We start from the raw sequence: 21,179 nt of genomic DNA on the forward strand, positions 1-21,179 counted from the left end.
ACTCGCACCGGCAGTAAGTCATTTTATTTCGTCCACTTTCATTTGCCCAATAACTCACCGTTTTTACATTTCAAATTAAGACCAAACATAACTTCACGTTCGCTTTCCTTGGCTTCAGTGTCTGCTGGCTTCATGTTCGAGGTGTATTTATACAGCAACAATTCGAGTCCCTGTAGGTTTCCCCCTTCTTCTCCCTCGTTGCGTTTTCATGAGGACGCCAGCGCAAGCGCACACGTGTGGTGTTTTCCTTGAAGACGCGCGACAGGAGACCAAAAAAAAGAATACGAAAATGCTGAGAGCGTCCTGCTGCGGACTATGAGTGCCGTCCTGGGCGAGACATGTACGACAGTGCTCGAAGGTTGTGGTGTTTACGGGGGAGGAAATCTGAGGAACCTCACGTACACACGAGTTAGTCGCGGACGGTGCTTTGGCGCGCCGTCGCATTCAGCTCGGCATGGCGGGTGCCTGCCAACTGCTACCGCGCCGTTCTGTGGCCCGGACGCTCGTCATTGAGCCGGGAACGGCGGGAAGTTATCCTGGCATTCACGCTGGAGAGTTTTAGATTAGGGGACGCGCAAGCGGCTTGCGCACGCAAGAACTAGGGGCGACGGTGCTGCGCATGCGCAGTACCGTCACGCCTAGTTCTTGCGTGCGCAAGCCGCTTGCATCCCTTAAATCTAAAAACCTATACTGACTTTCGCACGAAGTGCTCGCGCGTTTCTCTGGCCCCGAAAGCGGAGGCAAGGTCAGGGTTTCGGCACTGCGCCCGTTTCTGGAAACTTTTAAAAGGTGCACTAGTGAGAAGAAAACTTTCGCCTGTATTAGCGAATCGCTCCTGCTAAAATACCCCCCCCCAAAAAAAAAAAAAAAAGGGAAACGCCACTCTTGGCCCGAGAAGAGGCTTGGTGAACAAAAACAAATAATACATGAAATTAGAAATGACAGGAGTGGCGACGCCATCTTGAAGTTCCCGCACCAGCTAGACGTAACCTCGCGGCTTTTGGCGGTTTCTGCTGGGGTCTAATTAGTTAATTATCTGTAAAAAAAAAGAACTGCATTGTGTTTTAAAGGAGCCACAGATTGAAATGGCAAGTTTCTGGAAGCTTTAGTGAGCCAGTGCGAGATTTCGGCAGAAAATTCAAGCAATTAAGCTTTGACCTTCATTTCCTCTTGCAAAAATAATCCTAGGATCGCAAAATTAACGAAGATAGTGTAACAAAAAATAATTTAGCTGATTTAGTGTTTCTATGATAGTGTCCCTTTGCAAGGACACTGAAAAGCAGCATGAACTTAATAAATAATGACGCTGCAGCGGTAGCAAATTCCCACTGGTACCGTTACTATAGGAGGCACACTGTAGGTCTGAAATACGGGTGGCAACCCCTCTGGGAAATTTTCACGCCAGCCCCGGCCCCGTGACGTTATTCATCTTCACAACATCAACTATCTGGTCTATACTTAGTTGTTTGCGGGTTAAAGAAACGCCGCATTACGTTCTAAATTAGACACAGGCCAAACCTAGCAAATACCGAGCAATTTTCCTTCAACAAAACGGGTGAAATTGTAGAAACTCACTTCATAATTCTTGACAGCTTACTGACGCGCTGGTGTTTTCGGCGCCGTATATTCATTGAGGAGGAGTTTGTACTCCCTGCCAGTAATTAACCCTTTTTACGGCACAGGTACGTAAACGTCCGTGCCGTGCTACAGCGATTCAGAGTTGCTTTATTTTATTTCCGACTTCTGAACATGCTAACTGCTGGCGTTAATGATATCGCATAAAGATGATGTCGACAACGTCTTTTATGATGTCTGCGTATAACTGCGCGAATGAAAGTAAAGGCCTGCAAGGCCACGGCAGCTGACCTCGCTTACATAAATGGCTCGCCGATGTTACTGTACAACCTTTCAACTCTCCCTCCGCGTGCAATTTCGTTTAAAATCTTTCCTAAAACGCAGCGCGGCTGGCCAAAGCGTCCTTTATATTGACGCATGACGGCCTTTCACGCAATAGGCGCAGCTTTTTCTTTCAAAACCGAATACCCTGAAGACATCTCTATAGCCTTAAAAAAAAATCTCCTTTATAGTGCGGTTGTTTGCGGCCCCAGTAATATAACTTCCCGTTATGAGTTCCTACGCACCGATCTTGCGCAGGCTGAGCGAACATCTGGAACCCTTTGAGTGGAGCTGTCTCACAACCGGTGCACAATTTTTCGCGCTCTTTAAAGCGCTAGATTTAATTTATTTTTTTCAACGCCCAGTGTGAGCGAGCGAATCCGTCTATACTCCCGTTGCTCTAGCTGACAAGCTGTGCGCTAGGGCTGCCCTTTTAATGAAGCAGCAGGCAATCTCTTTCCTCGCGAAAAGGCGTCGCAGCAGACAGCCCTTGGATAGCGCTGGCTTTTCAATATCAAATTCATCTCCCAAGCGAGGAGAACTGCACGACCTTAGAGTATAGTTACCGCTACACGTCGCTAACCGCGACTGTCCCGCTCGCTCTACATGTATTCCTGGCCCTGTATACATTACGCGCCTGCACCGGCAAACGGCATCTAGTAATACACAGTCAAGAGAGAGAGAAAAGGATGCATAGAAAGGCAGGGAGGTTAACGAGAGGCAATTCCGGTTGGCTACCCTGCACGGGGGGAAGGGTGAAGGGGGGGTAAAAAGATAAATAGAGACGAGCACGAACAAACCGCGTACACTACATAGATGTAGTCAAGGGCCTCACGTGATTAATCGGGTTAAAGAAGGAATGTCGCTGAAGCCAACGTTTCGACAAATTGATTTGTCTTCCTTGTGGAAACGTTGGGTCCAGCGAGGTTCATTGTTCTGCCACTGTTCATCACTTTCAAGCATCCATCTTCCTAGGAACCTCTATCTTGTTCTGGAGTGCGTTATTTCTTGCTTCGCACGGTACGGAATGCGAAGACATGCAGTGTCAGCCTGAGAGCAACAAACACGTATATACGTTGCTTTGTACGGAGTTTTTGAGCGACGTTTTCCTGCTCTTTCAAGATGGAGTTCACGCACTCGTGCTAGGAAGTCTTTGCGCTACCTTAGTTGTCGCTATACGCTCTGTGACTGTTCCCGAATTGGTGTCTGCTTGTGAAGTCATTTGTAATCGTGCCCTTGAAGATGACGCGCCTTTATGTGCTGAATATGTACGCCGGTGAAAGCCACAATTCCGTGGCTACGTCCCTGACGTCACCAGATGCGATAGCGTGGCAGTGCCAACGCGAACGCCCTACCCAGCGCAACCCCGTTGCCTCCTAGCTTGCTCGTATAAATCTTGAATGTGTACGGTTCCTGTAGCGCCGGATAACCTTGCGTGTATTTTAAACGACGTAATATTAAACTCCGTCCGTTCTTTTGCGAACTGTTTAACACGTTTTCCCGTAGCTGTTTTTAGTTACACCAGGAATAAGTGTACACAAGGACGCATTGCGTCGCTTTTCGTTTCTTGAGGAGAGCAACCTGCGAAGCCTTCTGCCAACACAACAGTGTGTGTGTGTGTGTGTGTGTGTGTGTGTGTGTGTGTGTGTGTGTGTGTGTGTGTGTGTGTGTGTGTGTGTGTGTGTGTGTGTGTGTGTGTGTGTGTGTGTGTGTGTGTGTGTGTGTGTGTGTGTGTGCGCGCGCGCGCGCGCGCGCTTGTTCTATAGAAAGCCTATAATGTTTGTCTACGAACCCTATAACTAGTCTATAGGAGGTCGCCTGTAGGTGCATAAACAAAGTCTGGACACGCTTTCTTTTTTTCTCTCGTAAAGTCTACAGCCAGCTATAAAAAGAAAGTCTAATGAAAAGTACATTTTTGTTTTCGAGTCCTTAGACTATATGTAGGCCGTAGAAAGTCATTTTTTATGCTGTTATACTATTACTCTGCTGCACCTTCGTCTTCAAGACTGACGCAGTTCTTGAAAACGACGCAGCCTTTTACTTCGCATCCCGGTTCCCTCTCGCCCGAGAGATAAGGCTGGCCGACCTGCGTCCACAAAGGCAGCGTGTATGCAGAGTTCAGATATCGCCGTCTCGAGGTCAGGTGAGAGTGCCTTCGTGTGTGCCGCATTCGATAAGGGGCACGAGCGCCGCAACGTTGCATCGCCTTATATACGGGAAATAACACAACCGTTAACGGTCACGGTTGTCCGTTGGAAGCACGATAAGAAAAAATGCAAGGCCTCCGTAGCGCATATATAGAGGCATCGTGTCCACTTTTCAAATGGTTCGTAATATGAGGCGGACTTATAAGCGCCATTATAATGTGAACACGTACCGGTCTAAGTGACACACCCTTTGTGTAATTTGAGTTTTAATGAATTGAGTGCATTAGTTGACACAGGTGCCGATTATTCCGCCGTAAGATATGCACTCACCAAGGAACTGAAAAAAAGTTTTGATGCCGTGGAGTGGACCCCAGATACGTACTGCTGGGGGGCACCTCATTACGCCCCTGGGTAGATGTACAGCGAGAATCGGAATTCGAGGTTTTTCTTACGTCGCTGATTTTGTCGTACTACCAGAATGTTCGAAGGATGTAGTACTTGGAATGGTACCTCACGAGAGTGCTCGTAACTCGCATGTGCAGAGCTATCTGCGGCAATATTCTTTTCACTCGAGAGAGACCGGATGACCAGCTTTAACGAGATCACCAAACACTATAAATTGGGAAGGGCCCATTTCCCCCCGGCACACTCCTCGTTAAATAGACGGCAAGCGACGGCATGGCGCCTCTTACAAACAGATACATATCCGAACCCGGTGGCCTACCACCGCTACTACCCGGACCTTTACACGGATAGATGTAGATTCTGTGAAGAAAGGGCGGACCTACAACATATGGTTTGGGCTTGTCCTCGTACACCCATACAGAATAAAATAATTAAGACCAGAGAGCAGTGGGAGACCGCGTTGCTCAGCTGTGCACCGGAAGACCAACTCAAAGCAATCCAGCAGGCCGAAGATGCCGCCAGGGCCCAAGGGCTCGAGGCCGTCATTTAGGTAGAGGCCTAGGTCTCAAATCTGCTGTGCACAAATAAAGTTTATTCCTCCTCCTCCTCGCAGGTTACAAACGCGTAGTATACGAACTGCGATCCTATGTTTATTTTCTTGTTTTCTACGTTTGCCCTTTATCGCTTTTTTTTTTTCACTTTCTTTTTCTACAATGGTGACCATCGTCTTATAGTGACGTCCTTGCTCCCCCGGGCTTTATAACTAACGAAGGTGGACGTCTTAATTAAAATTCAATTACGGGGTTTAACGTCCTAACGTGCACAGTAGGTTACGAGAGACGGACTAGTTGGAGGCTCTCTGCATTCCGTCTCGACTGCAGTGCCCGGCAGCGAGTGCCGAACCTGCGGGATCTCGTTGTTCGGCGAGAGAACGCCCATACGGCCACTTAGCCACCACGCAGCATGAGACAGGCTTCTCGTGTGCGCCATTAATACAGCACGTGCCAAACTAAATGGCCCACATGGGACAGCTGTCTTCTGCGTGCCATTAGTCCGAACACGTACGAGGTTAGCGGCAGATGGGAGGTGGACTTCTGCGTGTCATTATTGTCATTAATCTGAGCACGTATACGAATCGAATACTTACCAAGCAATCTTGGTGTGCGCGTTTTTTTTTTTGTTTTTGTTTTTTTAAAGGTATTTGCGACACTATCACTGTTCAAACCAACGCTTAGCGTGCGGGTAAAATACAAACTTGTACGGATTCGTACGGAAACACTCCTATGAATTTCCCCCATGGTTTTCGTAATCAAGAAGGGGGCATAAACAGGCATAAAGCGCCTCAAAAAGACTGCCCTACGTTTCGGTACGTGGACCTATTTTTCAGCAAGTGGACCTATCGAAACGTAGGCCAGTCCTTCTGAGACGCTTTGCGCCTGTTTATGTAACTTCTATACAACAATACGGTTTTCGTGAGATTCTTAGGAACCTAACGCATAATTCATATGGGATCTATGTGAACTACGTAAGATTAGTACGGAAAGCGTGCGAAGAATACATGTAAATAAAGGATGCTGCGGGAGCCGTTTCGCTCGCCCGATTGGACGAATCTGGATATATAAGACTAGCAACAAACACCGATGAAGCGATGCAAAATAGTAATAAGAGTCGACTAAAGACGAAACAAATATTCTGGATAAACACGCGGAAGACGAGTGCGGCGATAGGAGGTAAAAAAAAAAAAAAGAAGTGCGTAGTGTTCAACTTTGTAGCACAGACGAAAACACAGATGCACCACACGCACAAAACCTAATACCATAGAGAAATCAAAAGACAATTGAAAGGACGCTCAATTTATATTGATCGTGCTTTGTGAACAACCGGTCAAACGCATAAGCTAAAAAAAAAAAAAAAACCCGAAATCGAAACAATGACATCTTTTTTTGCTGCGCTTTACTACATACCCATGGGTATACTGTTCCCTTTCGGTTTCAGGATTTTCAAGAATTACTGCCATGCACGTTCTTTTACTCTTCTAGTCATTAGGTCGCGGGTTCGCTTTCCGACAGCGCGGGCCATACTGCGTGCAGTCTATATATAGGTAGAGTGCGAGAACATTCGTGTGGCGAGATGTCGGTGCGAATGAATGTTAGTCCTGCGCCGTCAGTTAACTTAGAGTGTCTCTCACAATGGGTAGAGAGTGCGAGAGAAAGCAGTAAGACGATCGTCCGGTTTGCTACCCTCTCAAAACTTACGTGTAGTTCTGGGACGTAGGCGTTAAACAGTTATCTAGCGACGGAGACATAAAACACGAGAAAGTGAGAATTTGCTGTTTTGGTTTTCGAACGCGTTATGCCGGAGCACCACCTTCCTGGGGAAACTAGCCCCACCTCTTTTTCTCGGTACATATCGACACCTTAGTGCACCTTACAACTTATTCCTGACGTATACGACATGTCGTTGATTATCTTCACATCGATAATGTGCAAAGTGGGTTTTATGCAATGGCCAGAAAACCGGGTTGCCTATATTCGCTTCTGACTCCGATAGTGCAAACGGTAATTTAACATTAAATTTCTTGCCACCGATAGAGGTTCAACCCGATGAACCATTTCCACAACCAAAAAAGAAAGAAAAAGAAATAGCGATAAGGTGTTTGGACGTAAGAACACCGAGCTATAACAAACAGCCCCAGTACTTCCATCACTCGTGGTCCCCTTGCACAGGTTTTGGCGCATCGCACGAAGTATCTGGAGCAAACACACGACTACGCTTCAGGACGTTAACGACGTTCAGATGCATAATTTGCATACGCCGAGCCGGACCCTTACAATTCTAAAGCCACCCGGACCTATCGTAACCTCCATACGTTATCGAGCGGGTGGGCTTGCGTATGATGGCGTGACCGAGGTCAGCTGTGCTCGCACTTGGTACACACCGCACGCGAGCGCCGTTCAATATGTGTGTGTGGGGGGGGGGGGGGGGGGTGCGGCCGTGGTTTCGGGTATATGCCGCGCCCACTACGGGGTCACAGAAACGCGTGGGCCTTTATCCCTCGATACGGTGTCCTGAAACGACCCGGTACGCGTGGTACAAACTGGCCGCAGGAGAGTCCGCAAAGAGACCGTCTAAAGCGAACGACGCCCAACCCACGCCTTCCGTACTACGCGCGCTCAAACACACCCGACAGGCTAGAATGGGGGAGGAGGGTCGAGTATACGGTTCGGTTATTGATCCGAAACGTCGCGGGAGCGAGCGGCAATTGGAGTGACGTACCTTCAGGTGTATGGGAATCTTCTTGGCCGGAGTCTTGACCGAATCCATCGTTCGGAATTGCGGCGTTCCTTAACTCCCGATTCGGATTCCTTTCGTTCTTTTTTTGTTGCTCGCGGAGTCTGCTCTGTGTGCGCACACGGGCAGGCGTCTGTCAATTTCTTTTTTTCCCTCGATTTCGTCGTCCTCTTCTTCACGCACAAGGCAGCGTTGCAAACACTGGCGAACACACAACTGCAGCAGTCAGCGATGAAGGAAGGTCACAGACAACGCGAAACGCACGACGAACAATGATTACACGGAACCTTCAGCTGCCTCCACAAGCAGCAGCAGGTGTCTCCCCGCCCGTTCTGCGATCGGCTGGCTGCAGACTCCCGCGGCTGGCTCGCGTTTTTCCGTCCCCGGGTTGTAGCGTCGGGTCTCGCGCGGATCCCCGCACCTTTCTCCTCCGGAGACCGCGACGCTAGTCCGGTGATCAATTTCTTTTCCTGAGAGTCGGAGGCGCGAGATCACTGACTGCCGGCGCAAAGGGCTACAGTATGTAGAAGCGTTTGTTTGCTTTTTGTTCCTCTGAATTCTCTTGTGGAGCTCGCACCCGGTCACACAACACAGGAGCACCAGCAGCGCCGGTGATGTGGTCTCTATTAGAGAGCTTCACCGGCGTGATATCGAAGAGCAGCGAGGAGGCCCGCTTGAATAACCGCCGCAAACTTCCTCACCCGCGCACCGACGGACCAACGCGCGCGCGATCTCGCGTCGCTGTGCGCACGATTTTTTTTGCTTGTGCGCCGCGTTTCCTGTCGTCAAGCTTCTCCGCGAAGCGCGAGGCCGCAGCCTCGCCGCCGACGACACTGGCGCCGCGTTGCGATAACGCCGAGAACTAGGAGCGCGCCTTATTTTGTTGCCTGGTATCGAGGTTAACGCGCCTCCCCCCCCCCCTCCTCTTTTCGCTCCCGTCGTTTCTCGGCGCCATCGTTCGATTGTCGTCTGCTGCCGTCGCTGCGATATACGCTGTTTATTGGGTTGGGTTCGTAGGATTAAGGGGCAAGAGTTCCCCTTTTATCGTTGAGATAATTGTCGTTATCCGCCGAGACTTGTTTCCCGTCATTTTTGATCAGAAGGCAGCTAATTGCAAGCTGACCTTAAAATAAAAGCATTATTTTTCATACTAGCTACCACGCCCCCAAACAGAGATTATCCAGAAAATTGTAGACTACGTCGGTTTTTGTGTACTTCCCATATGTCTGGCGTTTCAATGCTATCTGGTCCCAAACCTGAACGCTTGCAAGCTGTTTCGCTCGCCATGGACAAAAAAGCGCCGCCATATGGTGACGCCTCGGCGACAAAGCGCTATCTACTTATGGCTTGTAAGAGTTCCACGTGTCAGCCACGGCTCTCGAGCCTTGGCCCCAACGTGGGGCCGAATTTTGAACAGTTCAGGGACTCAGCCCTTTGAGGCTAATTCCGCGTCGCGTGCCATCTAACAGTTGCCAGCCCCGCGTTTACCTGCGGTGAACTCTGCATTCCTGCAGCGCCGACAAATGCTCCTATCGTTAAACTTCTCCGCGAAGCACAAGCCGCAGCGGTGGCGACACGTCGTGGCAGATGGTGGAACCAGCCGTCAGGCCTTCCTATCCGCCTGGGTGTTTGTCTTCTGCTCGCCGCAGTGGGAAATCGCTGGCTTACGTTATAGCTTTCTGGCGTTCTGCCTCGTTACGCAACCAGTGATCCAGCCTCCTGGGCCTGCTGAGCCTTCCAATCTCGCTCCGAAATAACGAACCGACGCTCTCTGAACGCCTTCAGCAAGCGTCCCAATAATTACATATCTCTTTTATTTCCTTTCATTTATTTATTTTCTTCCATCGCAAAGACACCGAACTTGACTTATAACGAAGAGCGAAATTCGGCAGCTGCTCCGAAGACAAAAGATTACATCTTTTGGCAAGCGATTCTAATGTCGTGTGCCACGCTTATGGAGGCTCGCCAATCTTCTGGCAGCTGCAGTGGGAACGCTCCCTACAGCCGAAAGCGTTATGTTGACTATGAATAAAGGATGGTGTCAACGTTACTTCGAAGGACATCGTACAGTCTACACACGGTAACCTTTATGGGTAACTTGTTTTAATTTGTTTTATGGGTAACCGGTGCTCTTTACCTCGAACAATGGTGATACCCAGGTGGGCTTGGATGTTTCGATAATTTTTCATTATGGTAGGTTAGATTGGTAAACACTGACGTTGTTAAAAAAGCTGACACATACTTCAACGCCAAGCTTTTTTATGCAGGTCGTAACATGACAACTGGCGCCGGTTGCCTCTTAAATGCGAAAATATGCGCATTTATAAAAAGTTATTCTATGTCTACAACATGTGCCTAGGAAGCCGACCACGCCTGAAAAATTTGCATGACACGTTCACTGTGTGCGCACAGCAAAACTACAAAACCATGGCCGTGTAAATTGCTATTCTACGATCGCTCGCTTTTGCGCAGACGATGTTTAAGCCGGTTGCATCAAGTGCAGAAGCTATACGTGGGCCTACTTCTCGTAAATAAGGAAGAAGGAAAAACATTAAGTGCGATTCTTTTTCTTTAAATGCGGTAAGGTTATTCCATGGCCAGCTGTGTGGACACACACACACACACACACACACACACACACACACACACACACACACACACACACACACACACACACACACACACACACACACACACACACACACACACACACACACACACACACACACTCATACACACACACACACACACACACACGCACGCACACACACGCACACACGAGCGCGCGCACACACACACGCACGCACACACACACACGAGCGCGCACACACACACACACACACACACACACACACACACACACACACGCATTAACTGGGAGCAAAACGACGCAAGGGGAAAAAATCAACGCTGACAAAGAATGCAAAAGATACAGCAAAATATGCAAAAACATACATTTCACAGAAAAGAAAAAAAAGACAGTCAATTACACGATGACTGCTTGACCAATTTGAGTGAAGCTTGTTGCATTTCAGAGTGAAATGTAGGTTCTAGCAACTACTGGGATCAAATATATTGATTGACGACGTCATTCTTTCTTTAAAACATACTGAAAATTGGTAAGTCGAAGTACACAAACTGAAGCACGAAGTTATCAAATCTGTAGCGCCGCACCAAAAGCAGATATTGTAGTTTTCTTAACTGCATCCCTTATGAATTAGATAAATTTGATATACGCGTTTACAGCTTACGTAGTTACAAATGTTGCAAGGGTTTCGCAAAACTCGTGCTCACATATTTGACAGCGGTTTGTAATACATCAATGTCGCCCGCTTTAGATGTTTGACAGCGGTTTGTAATACATCAATGTCGCCCGCTTTAGATGCACTGATAGCTGCAGTTTTTAGAACTACGATGCCGTTATTTATCACTGAGTTAAAGAGTTAAAATCTTAATACCTCAAGGCTTTTTTTTTTTCAATTTGGCCATTTAGAACAATTTTCGTTAAAAAATGCACCCTGAAGCTACTCGATGCCTCGAAAATAAAAACGATTTATTCGTTCCCATGACCCGTATTCACAAAAAGCACTTACGATAGAATTGTTCGTAAGACAAAATTTCAGCCAACCCTGATGCCGGACATATAATTAGCGATGGCAGTCATCCAATGGCAATAAGCAGTGCACTTACGAAGTAAATGTCTTGTGAATCCGGCCCCATGTATTTAGATAAGTGCTTCCGAGCTAAAGCTTCCATCTGAACGCCTTTCGCTTTTCGTATGTACAGTCGCCCACAAAATTTTTACGGACCAAGGAATCTGAGAAAGAGCCCAATATCTCAGCAGCCTCACAACAGAGCCTGGTGGTCGCATTTCCAGTCGCTGCTAGTACGTGCGAACAACATAGCGATGCCCGTTTTTACTGGCTACTATTATAGGCTGCTCGGAAATTGAACGTTTTGCGAGATCCCGTGGTTCGTAAGCTTTTGTGGTTTTTATTTTTATTTATTTATTTATTTATTTATTTATTTAGTTAGTTAGTTTTAGTTAGTTAGTTAGTTAGTTAGTTAGTTAGTTAGTTAGTTAGTTAGTTAGTTAGTTAGTTAGTTAGTTAGTTAGTTAGTTAGTCCCTCATTCATTCATTTATCCTGGGCTTTGCTTGAGGGGTTTGCACGCGGAGTTGCCAGTCCCGCACATGCAACGGTTCCCAGGTAAACTGTACACACGAATGGACAAATACGCCGCAGACGTGTCTGAGAATACTAGCGCATATCACGCGCGTGAAAGCAGATGTACCCGCAGACAAAACGATAACACTTGTGGCCGAAACAGTGGCTTTCCCGTTCACGTCGATACGTCGCGATCGCGGCTGGAACACGCTTGCCGCAACATGCAACGGACTTCTCTTCACTCATGGGCGTATTTACGGGTTGGGGGTGGGGGTGGGCGGAGCTACTTGCTCCCCATCTAATAGGTCAGAAGTGGATGATCAAAGTATGACATTTGCACTGCCCCACTTTTGAAAGCGGGCACTTTTGGCTGCACGCTAGAAAACCCAACAAAATCTGAGGCCAAGTTTTCTTTGTGAATGCGTCAGCCACGTAAGTAATGCGTTTCTTTATTAAGCGTACCCTCCTTGGGCAGTGAGGATTGTCTTTTGTGCCTCGCCGCGAAGAGCTGCAGCAGACGACGAACGGGGCGCGCCACACACGCTGGCATTGCGGAGAAGCCTGGCGCTGGGGAGTTCCCGCCATAATAAAATTTCACGTTGCGCTTCTTACATCATGCACAACTTTTTGCGACCGCCTAATCATATTTGGATACGCGAAATTAGCTTGCTATATTTAGCCTAAGAACGAGGATTATAACGTATCATTTTCAGCAGCACCCAGCGATGGCATGCCTCACGGCATGAAATTGTTGGATTATCAAATACCAGAACTATTTAGTCTTTATATATGTCCCGAGGCTGTCGAATTTCATTATGTTACAAACGCTTTATCCTAGATATGTTGATGAAAATGACATTCAAGAATGTCCACAGCTGGGCGAGTCGGCGATCAATAATTTGTCATGTGCGGTCTTTCTGCTTTTTATTGTGTCATGTTTTTGTTTTGTACTTCATGCCTTAAGAAGAAAACGGCACTGTCGAACGTGGAGAGCCATTACAGTACCATTACAACACTGCCTTGAATTTTTTTCTATGGTATGCGCCACTTGTGACGTTGTCTGTCCGTTTTATTTTTATAGGCTGTTTCAACATAAACGTTACGCTAGAACACGTTCCCTGGCAGAAGCAAAAAAAAAAATATGTAGAGATTTCATATTTTGTAGAAATAGGGCCACTTTTTTGGGTGATACATAACGAAAGTTTGAACCGTGTAGGTTACTCGCATGCTTTAAAAGTATTTTTTAAATAGCTGTTTTCTCCCATCTTCTATGCGTTATACAATGCAATTATTTGCTTATCCTGGTTTCCTCGGTAAACTTTGTGAGCTTCCATCTTCTATGCGTTATACAATGCAATTATTTTCTTATCCTGGTTTCCTCGGTAAACTAAGTGAGATTCCATCTTTTATGCGTTATACAATGCAATTATTTTCTTATCCTGGTTTCCTCGGCAGACTATGTGAGCCACGCTGTTTATATTTCGTTGGAGTGGGAGTCGTGTTCTGCATGACGAGCGATAAATATTTAATAAGGTGCGAGTTCACTGCAGCCTTTGTAGAAAGTTACTTGTTCAAGCGTTCCACGGTGTTATACTGCCATTGTTCCAAATGTTTCCCAGACTCCTAAAACGACTGCGCGTTATATGAACTTCAAATTTCGTGAAAATAGGGATAGTTTTTAGTGTAATGGCGCTGCTAAAAGTACGCGCACTCGTTATAACGTAACGTTGTAAATAATTGCTGAACCGTCATTTTCTCCCCCGATTTTTGTTCGTCATACGAGGCTCGCAGTTCATACCGCCTGTCTCTTCAGTGATTATAATCAAGGTGCCTTGTTCATATTTAAAGAAAAATAGGGCACGGTATGGGTAATGTGAAGGCAACGTTCCGAATAGGTGGGTTAAATGTGCCTTTTTACAATAGATAATGTATTTAAGTGAGCCGGAGCGTTATTACTGTCATTAATGAGCGGGGTATACTTATGCCGCTTCCCTGTCATAATTACAATTACAACCTCGGTCAAATTTCTCTAACGTATGGGGAACGGTACGCCAACTTTGTGTGCGATGTTAATTGCGTGTTGATCGAATAAAGCTTTTGCAAAAATATTTAAAAATGAGAATCTTAAGCTAGCTTTCGAAAGTGTCGAGCTGCCGTAATCAGCTGCGTTTCCCAAATTTTCAAGTAAGCAAACTTTATACTTCGAAAGAATGGGCTCAGCGTAAGTGCAATGTAGCGCAAAGTTTTGCCGTTTTTGGCTTACTTGTCCCCCCCACCTTCCCCACTCGAGAAATGGTTGATACGCATCTGTCTTTGCTTTTACAGCAAATCTGGCTGCACAACTATGGAATCATTGCTCGAACATTATCGCACATTATGGCTGGCCCATGTGCTGTAATTTTAACATTTCTGTGCGCCTTTGTTACAGGTTACAGGTTAAGCGATGTGCCCCGGCGTCCTGGGTGCTACAAGCTCCTTGCCACTGCGCATGCGCAGGTGAGTGTGACAGCACTGATTCCAGTGGCTTTCCGCGTTTGTACAGAAAAAGAAAAGGCGGTCAAAACTTGCTAGATTTAGTCTTCTGTCCCTTTAAAATGTGACGTAATCCAATTTATTATTTTATGGGTGAACAACGAAAACATCTGGAGCAGAATCTGTTGAAGTGTCTTTTTTTCTGTGTCTTATACATGCTTCCGGTTACGGTAACTGAGCCACGAGGCCCCAAATACGAAATTCTTTTTAATTCGTGACGTCACACTGACGTATCGGTATGGGGTATCGGTGCGAAATTAAAAAAAAAAAAGAAGGAACGAAACTTTGACTTCACATTTTTTCTCCTAGTAACCAACTTATCACAGCGAAGTTAATGAAAATCTATTATATAAAGAATATTCTATCCGCTTAAACTGATTTAGTGCTTAGAGTGTCTCTGCACAACAACGAGGCTGAGGGTTATAAGCAATGGTGTGTGTGTGTGTGTGGCGGGGAGGAGGGGGAGCGGGGGAACACTTCACAAATTGTGCAGTCCGTTTCTCATTATTGAACGCCGACAATCGATGACATGTCGTGTCGAGACCTAACGGAACATGCATATTCAGTTCGGAGTGATTTGGCATTCACGCGATGTATTTACCCCATCCCGTACTTAAACAGCAAGCTGAAATGCAATGTCGTTGGAGCGTATTGGTTCTCTTAGTTTTTCGCGTTGTATAGTTGCACACTAAAACTGCCGTAGCGCCTTCTGGTCAGTGCTGGTTCCCCATATGGTATCACTCCAATACACGACATTTATGCGGTTGGTCTTCTTTTTCTCTTTAATGCGTTACCATTAAAAGTGTCTAAGAAAAAGTGTATGTGTGGGAAGCCGCTCATGTTCTGTATATATATATATATATATATATATATATATATATATATATATATATATATATATATATATATATATATATATATATATATATAACGCTTTGAAAAAGTGGTGAAACGCAGTTGAAATCGTCGATTCGTACCTCTAAGAGATGCGACGTAATGCGCCCGCATGTAAATTTTTTTTTTCGGATTTACTGCTAAATTGGCATTGTATTTATTTCGTTCTTTTAACCAGTAATGCGTTTTTTTTCCCACGTCGCGGTATTATGGCTTCGCGATGAAGGTCAGCTAAGGATTTGCATACGATTGTATAGCAGTGAAAGCGGACACCGCGTGGTGCTGCAGCAAGCAACGCTGTCTGTGTGGGATCGAGCCCCTCAATAAACAATATAAAAACTTCCAGCCACGACCGCGCTCGACTGCTGCGCCGTTCGAGCGAGGCTGCGAGGTAGCAAACACGCCCACACTACACTCTTAAGCCAAGTTACACCCTTTGGGGTGTATCTCTGCCACACAACGATAATCGTCATCTACCTTGCTTGCGTTTCCTTTCTTGAAAACACCGCGCCCACTACTTTCCTGCCGGGAGTGCTATGTCATGCTGATAACGCGCATGTAGTTGGTTACTGGAAAGTACCGGGCTCGCAGCGTTAAAGAAAGGAAACGCATCAAGGCAAATGACGATTATCGTTGTGTGGCAGATATACACCCCAAAGAGTGCAAACTCTTTTACAGTGTATAAAGGACCGTTTACACCCTTCTGGGTGCATATGTGTCCCACAACGAGTTTACACTTTTTACACACTAAATTTACACCTTTTGGGGCCTATCCTGTTCCACAACAACACACTCTAAGAAATGTTTACACCTTTGAGTCGTATCTTACCACACAACAATAAACGTCATCTATCTCGTCCGCATTTCCTTTCTTTAACGCTGCGAGCCCGGTACTTTCCAGTAACTAACGGCATGCGCGCTCTCAGCATGACATAGCATTCCCGACAGGAAAGTAGCGGGCGCGGCGTTTTCAAGAAAGCAAACGTAAGCAAGGCATATGATTATTGTTGTGTGACAGAGATACATCCCAAAGGGTGTAAACTTTTTAGAGTGCAATTGTCATCTATCTTACCCGCGTTTTCTTTCTTTAGCGCTGCGAGCCCGGTACTTCCCAGTCATGAACGGCTTGCGCATAATCAGTGTGACACAGCGTTCTCGACAGGAAAGTAGCGAGCGCCGAGTTTTGAAGAAAGGAAACGCAAGCAAGGCAGATAACGATTGTTGTTGAGGGACATATGTACATCCCGAAGGGTGCAACCTTATTAAGAGTGTATCCTGTAAAATAATTTACACCCTTAGAATTGAATAAGGGTGTAAATTGGTCTGTAACTCGCGCCTTTTCATACTTTTTAGTCAAAGGGTGTGAGTTAACAGATTTACACCCTTACTCATTTTAGTGGTGTAAATAATTTCACAGTGTAGTACAGTTTCCTAAAGGTATCAGAAATCAATTGCTTCGCTGCCTGTGATAGGTACCGGATTGACGTATGTGCGTGAAGTATTTTCCTTTTTCATCTGCCACATAAATGAAACATAGTTTTGAAAGAGTAGCAGTAGAGCGTCCTTTATTACTGTGCTCTTGTTGAATCCCTCCATCGTGTTGGGACAAGCACCTTTACGACAGCATAGCTGCGATAAATGTGGAAGGTGCACAAAAAAAAAAAGGGGGGGGGGGCGCTGTCTTTGGGCGCCGGTGGCGAGATCGGGAGGGAGGACATTGTAAGACAGTCTTTTGTTATTTCTTTCTTCCTCGGGCAGCAATCGGTATTTGCGGTCCGCGCGCGCACACACTGAACACGTGTGCAAACACGGCACGGAGGACCGTTCCCCCCGTCGGCGTCGGAGTTGCGTCCGCGTAAAAACGGAGAGACCAGACGCGCGACCAACGCACCACCTCCGCATTTGGAATTCCGGCTGCACAAACTGTGCAAACGGACCAGACCTGTGCGAGACACATATGTGGCCGAGAGAACGGGCGAGGAGGACGCATAGCCGCGCAGTCGCGTATTTAACCGGGCTTTGCTTTTCGGCTGAAGCTGTGGCGCCATGGGCTGTGAGAAACGTCGCGGCGGATGGCCCCGCGGGTTCACTTCACTGCAATACAGCACTGCGGTGTCTGTAGGCGTAACACGAACCTTGTAAGCGTTTAGGGAATAAGCATGGGCTGTATCGTGATTCATGAGTTTGTTTGTGGCGTATCTTAATATTTATTTACATATATATATATACCGCTGTCTCACAAACTAGACATATAGCAAGAGCGAGTACGTGACATAAGAAGAAAACTATATTGAAAAAGAAAAGAAACTTGGGTACAAGAAAGTCTTTGTTGTAAAGCAATAACGCAGGTAATTAACAACACATAGCCTGAGCACCCAACAGTCAAAGTTTTTAATTTCTTGGTTAAGCAGATACCGCGGGTAGGTCTCTGCGCGAACATATGTCTCTAAGCATTTGCATATGATAAACATCGCGTCAGTTTCGCCACAATTTTATAATGCAGAAGCGATGACCACGCCGGAAACAGAACACAACGAGCTCTTGCCCTTCCTCGGTTTTCTTTTTTTCTTTGTGTGATCAGTTTGCGCTTTTAAGCCGGGAACACATCTACAAACTGCTACATTTGTCCTCGAGCATATACCAACCAGTTATACTGCATGCACCTTGGCGGCACGGTCCGCGACCATGAGTGCACGAACTTGCTGTATATTTAATCCCAAAAGCCCGGCATAAGCCCTTACCCGAACATACAAATGTATATAGAGGCGCAAAACTCGATGCGAGCTTAAACGGCGCCCTCGGTATGGCCTTGAAAGAGCAAAAAGCCTGATTTGACCATATATATCCGCGTACGAGATTCGAAACGAGAAAAAAAAAAAGAAGAAAACGACGAAAACCGGGTACCCGCGGTTAAGGTGACTAACGAGTCAGAAACCCGCCGTGTCTAAGGAAAACGGGGTCGACTATACTGCTCGCGTAAATGGGGTTCGTACATGCGAAAGAGCGCGCACTGCTTCACGGCGTGGAGAACGGCGCCGTTTGCAAGTGGGCAGCTGGACTCCCGCTGCTCCCGGCCGTTCGGAGAGGCTTCCGCAATCCCTTTCTCGAGATATATAGGCCCGTTTGCGAGAGATGCAAGGTGCCGAAAAAAAAAAAAGCGAAAAAAAGAAAACACTCCCGGCGCGCTGTTTTGACGTTTCTTCCGGTGCCCGCTGCAGGCTTTTCGGGGTCGGCGCGGCGTGCAGACCTCACGCTATCTCCCCCACCCCCCTTCCCTCCCCCCCGCCCACCTCTCTTTTTCCGTGCCAGATGAAAGGTGGGAAGCGCAGAAGTACAGTTGTGGAGGGATTTAGCAAAAGAGGGGAGAGAGCGCGCGTGCAGGGGGTGGAGAGGGGGTAGGCTAAGAGGGTGGCGTTTATTCTTAGCGAAAGCCGTACGGTACACACACGAGAGGCGAAGTCGAGGATCGTTCGAGGCCGCCGCGCCCGGCGGCCGCTGCGTAAGCGTGTGTAAGCGCACTTCCACAGGCACCTTGGCTTGCGAACGCACGGGCCACGGTAGGCACGCTTATATTGTACTGCGCACGCTCGCACTGACGCTTCGTCGCGGCGGAGTTCGCGCGAGAGGTAGTTCACCGACGCACGTCGAAGCCGCGTGTGCTCGAGCATTCTAGTCCTGCGTACTACGCGCGGCGACGGGAGGACGAAGTTCGCGCTGCGGGGCTCTTGACACACCGACATCTCCGCCGTGGCAGCCGCGTCAGGAACGCGTCAACGAGGCTGTTCCACCGAGTCGGCACGGCTGTCTGGACAATGAGAGCGGAGTGATGGGCGCGCTCAGAAACAGCGCAGGCAGGTGCTGTGTAGTGCACGGCGCTGCGAGTCGAAACGTGCGCACCGAGCTCGACCGGAGCGGAGAGGTATTTCGCGCTTCTCCGGAAGCCCTCGCTGCCTCACAGCGAAAATGTCCAGCTCCGGAGTTCGGGACAACCTAACCTAGCCTATCTTAACCTAACCTAGCCTTACGTATCTTAACGTAACCTAACCTAGCCTTACCTATCCCAACCTAATCTAACCAAACCTAGCCTAACCTATCTTAACCTAACTTAACCAAATCAAATGGAGATCGACGATAGGAAGAAGCGGGGACGTTGTCCCACCTTCCTTTTTTTCTGATGCTTGCAAGACACCTCAGAAACATTCCACTCGGCTAATGATGACGATGGGACGAACGCGTGCAATAACAGGGGCAGATAGTTGGAAAGAACAATCAGGGGGCATAGTGTTGTCCTGGGCAGAGAGTTTAACACTTGTCGATCATAATTTAATTTGAACCATTATGTAAGGGCCACAAAGCATTATGCGAGAATAGCAGCAGCATCACCCGTGGATGATAATTAGTATATACTGGCTACCGAAATTCCACTTACAAAAATTTTACTTTATTAAAAGGAGAAACACTTCTTTACTACCGACAGGTTTGAACTTGCTACATATATGGCATGTCTTCTGAATGAATGTACGCCTAACAGGGCATTGTCAATAACGTATAGCCAGCTTGTTATCGATGTACGATCGAGCTGCGATCTCAGCGCATTAATCCGACGTTGTTTTCACGGTCACCAAACTCCTCGTCGGTAATAATTGTACATTCTGATTACTCTCACACTCCTCGCGTAACTAAGAAAAAGTACTTCTGTCAAGTCTTTTAAGTACGCGTCGAAATCGCCAGGCTTTCATTGTATCACAATATTTTTCGCATGGCCTATAGCGGAATAACAGCGAACTGTTCTTCCATCAATCCAGCTTGTCGCATATCAGTGCATCAGCTATGTTGAAGGTGTATGTATATCTACCCCGTACCGACATCGCCACGCACCTTCAAAATTGTTTTTCACCGTGACAGCCTACCACTAGAACAATCTTATTCTCGTCGGCGCTGACTTTCTTGTCAACCATGTTTAACTTCAAAGCCGCCATTATTTATTTATTATTATTATAGTCATTTAGTAAACGCGGAAGTTTCTTGTGAAGCAATTGCTGACCATAACCAGTGCGACAGTATGGAACAATTACGAGCAATACCCTTCTGCAGAATGGAACATTCCATATTTCTGTTGTCCTCGTGTTATATGATACTTCTTTCGGATAGAGATTTACAGACCCCCATGAAGAGAGAATTATGACGGCCACAATTCAGGCGATATTCACGCGACAATTAGTACTTGTCTTGTGCTCTAATTATAGTAAGTTAATTTCGCTAAAGTTGCACTTAGCTCTTGGCCGAGGCAAGGGCATGTGTCGAGTGAGCTCCTAAACAACACTTTGCAAAAGTGATCAACGCGGCTTTGATCACGGATCCGGGGACCTCAGGGAAGTAAGCCGCAATGCCAACGCATCTCGCCTTTACTGCTGAATCGCCACTGAATGATGAATATTTTTCTTTTGAAACTGAAAAAAAAAGACACCAACTAACTTGTTTTTTTGTTTTTTTTGCGCGCCCCTGATGTAAAACCCTTTGTACCGGGTGCTTGAGGTATATTTTAATGAATAAATAAATAAATAAATCGACAACTCCGGTCAGCTAGTGAACGCGACTGCATACATACGAAGACTCGCCAATGAACCGTTTTGCATCGTGGTGGGAATGGGAGCACCGAATGCTAGCCTCACGCTGACGTATCTATCTGCATGCAGAGCCGACTGAACGGGAGGAGGAGGCGACTGAGCCCTTATAAAACAACCCCGCCTACGCTGCTCATCAACTCCAACGTGGCCGCACCCCTCATTGTAGTCTCTTTTCATTAGCAAACTGACCTACTTGTCTGGCTGTCAACGTCGCCTATAG

General features: G+C 47.0%; 1 protein-coding gene across 3 annotated transcripts in view; it reads right to left on the reverse strand.

The window, feature by feature from the left end:
• The window catches only part of LOC142560425 (dihydropyrimidinase-related protein 2-like), a 79,449-nt gene that overhangs the window by 47,154 nt on the left and 11,116 nt on the right, over positions 1–21,179 (reverse strand). Inside the window, exon 1 of one of the 3 annotated variants that reach the window (XM_075672532.1) lies at positions 7,725–8,536. The exons of the other annotated variants lie outside the window; for them this stretch is intronic. Within the exon in view, the coding sequence (XP_075528647.1) occupies positions 7,725–7,772 (48 nt within the window). The 5' untranslated portion in view covers positions 7,773–8,536. Of the gene's footprint in view, positions 1–7,724; positions 8,537–21,179 lie in introns of those variants that run through there. 3 annotated transcript variants of the gene reach the window in all.

This window comes from Dermacentor variabilis, chromosome 10 (genome assembly GCF_050947875.1).
Source record: "Dermacentor variabilis isolate Ectoservices chromosome 10, ASM5094787v1, whole genome shotgun sequence".
Classification (NCBI taxonomy): domain Eukaryota; kingdom Metazoa; phylum Arthropoda; class Arachnida; order Ixodida; family Ixodidae; genus Dermacentor; species Dermacentor variabilis.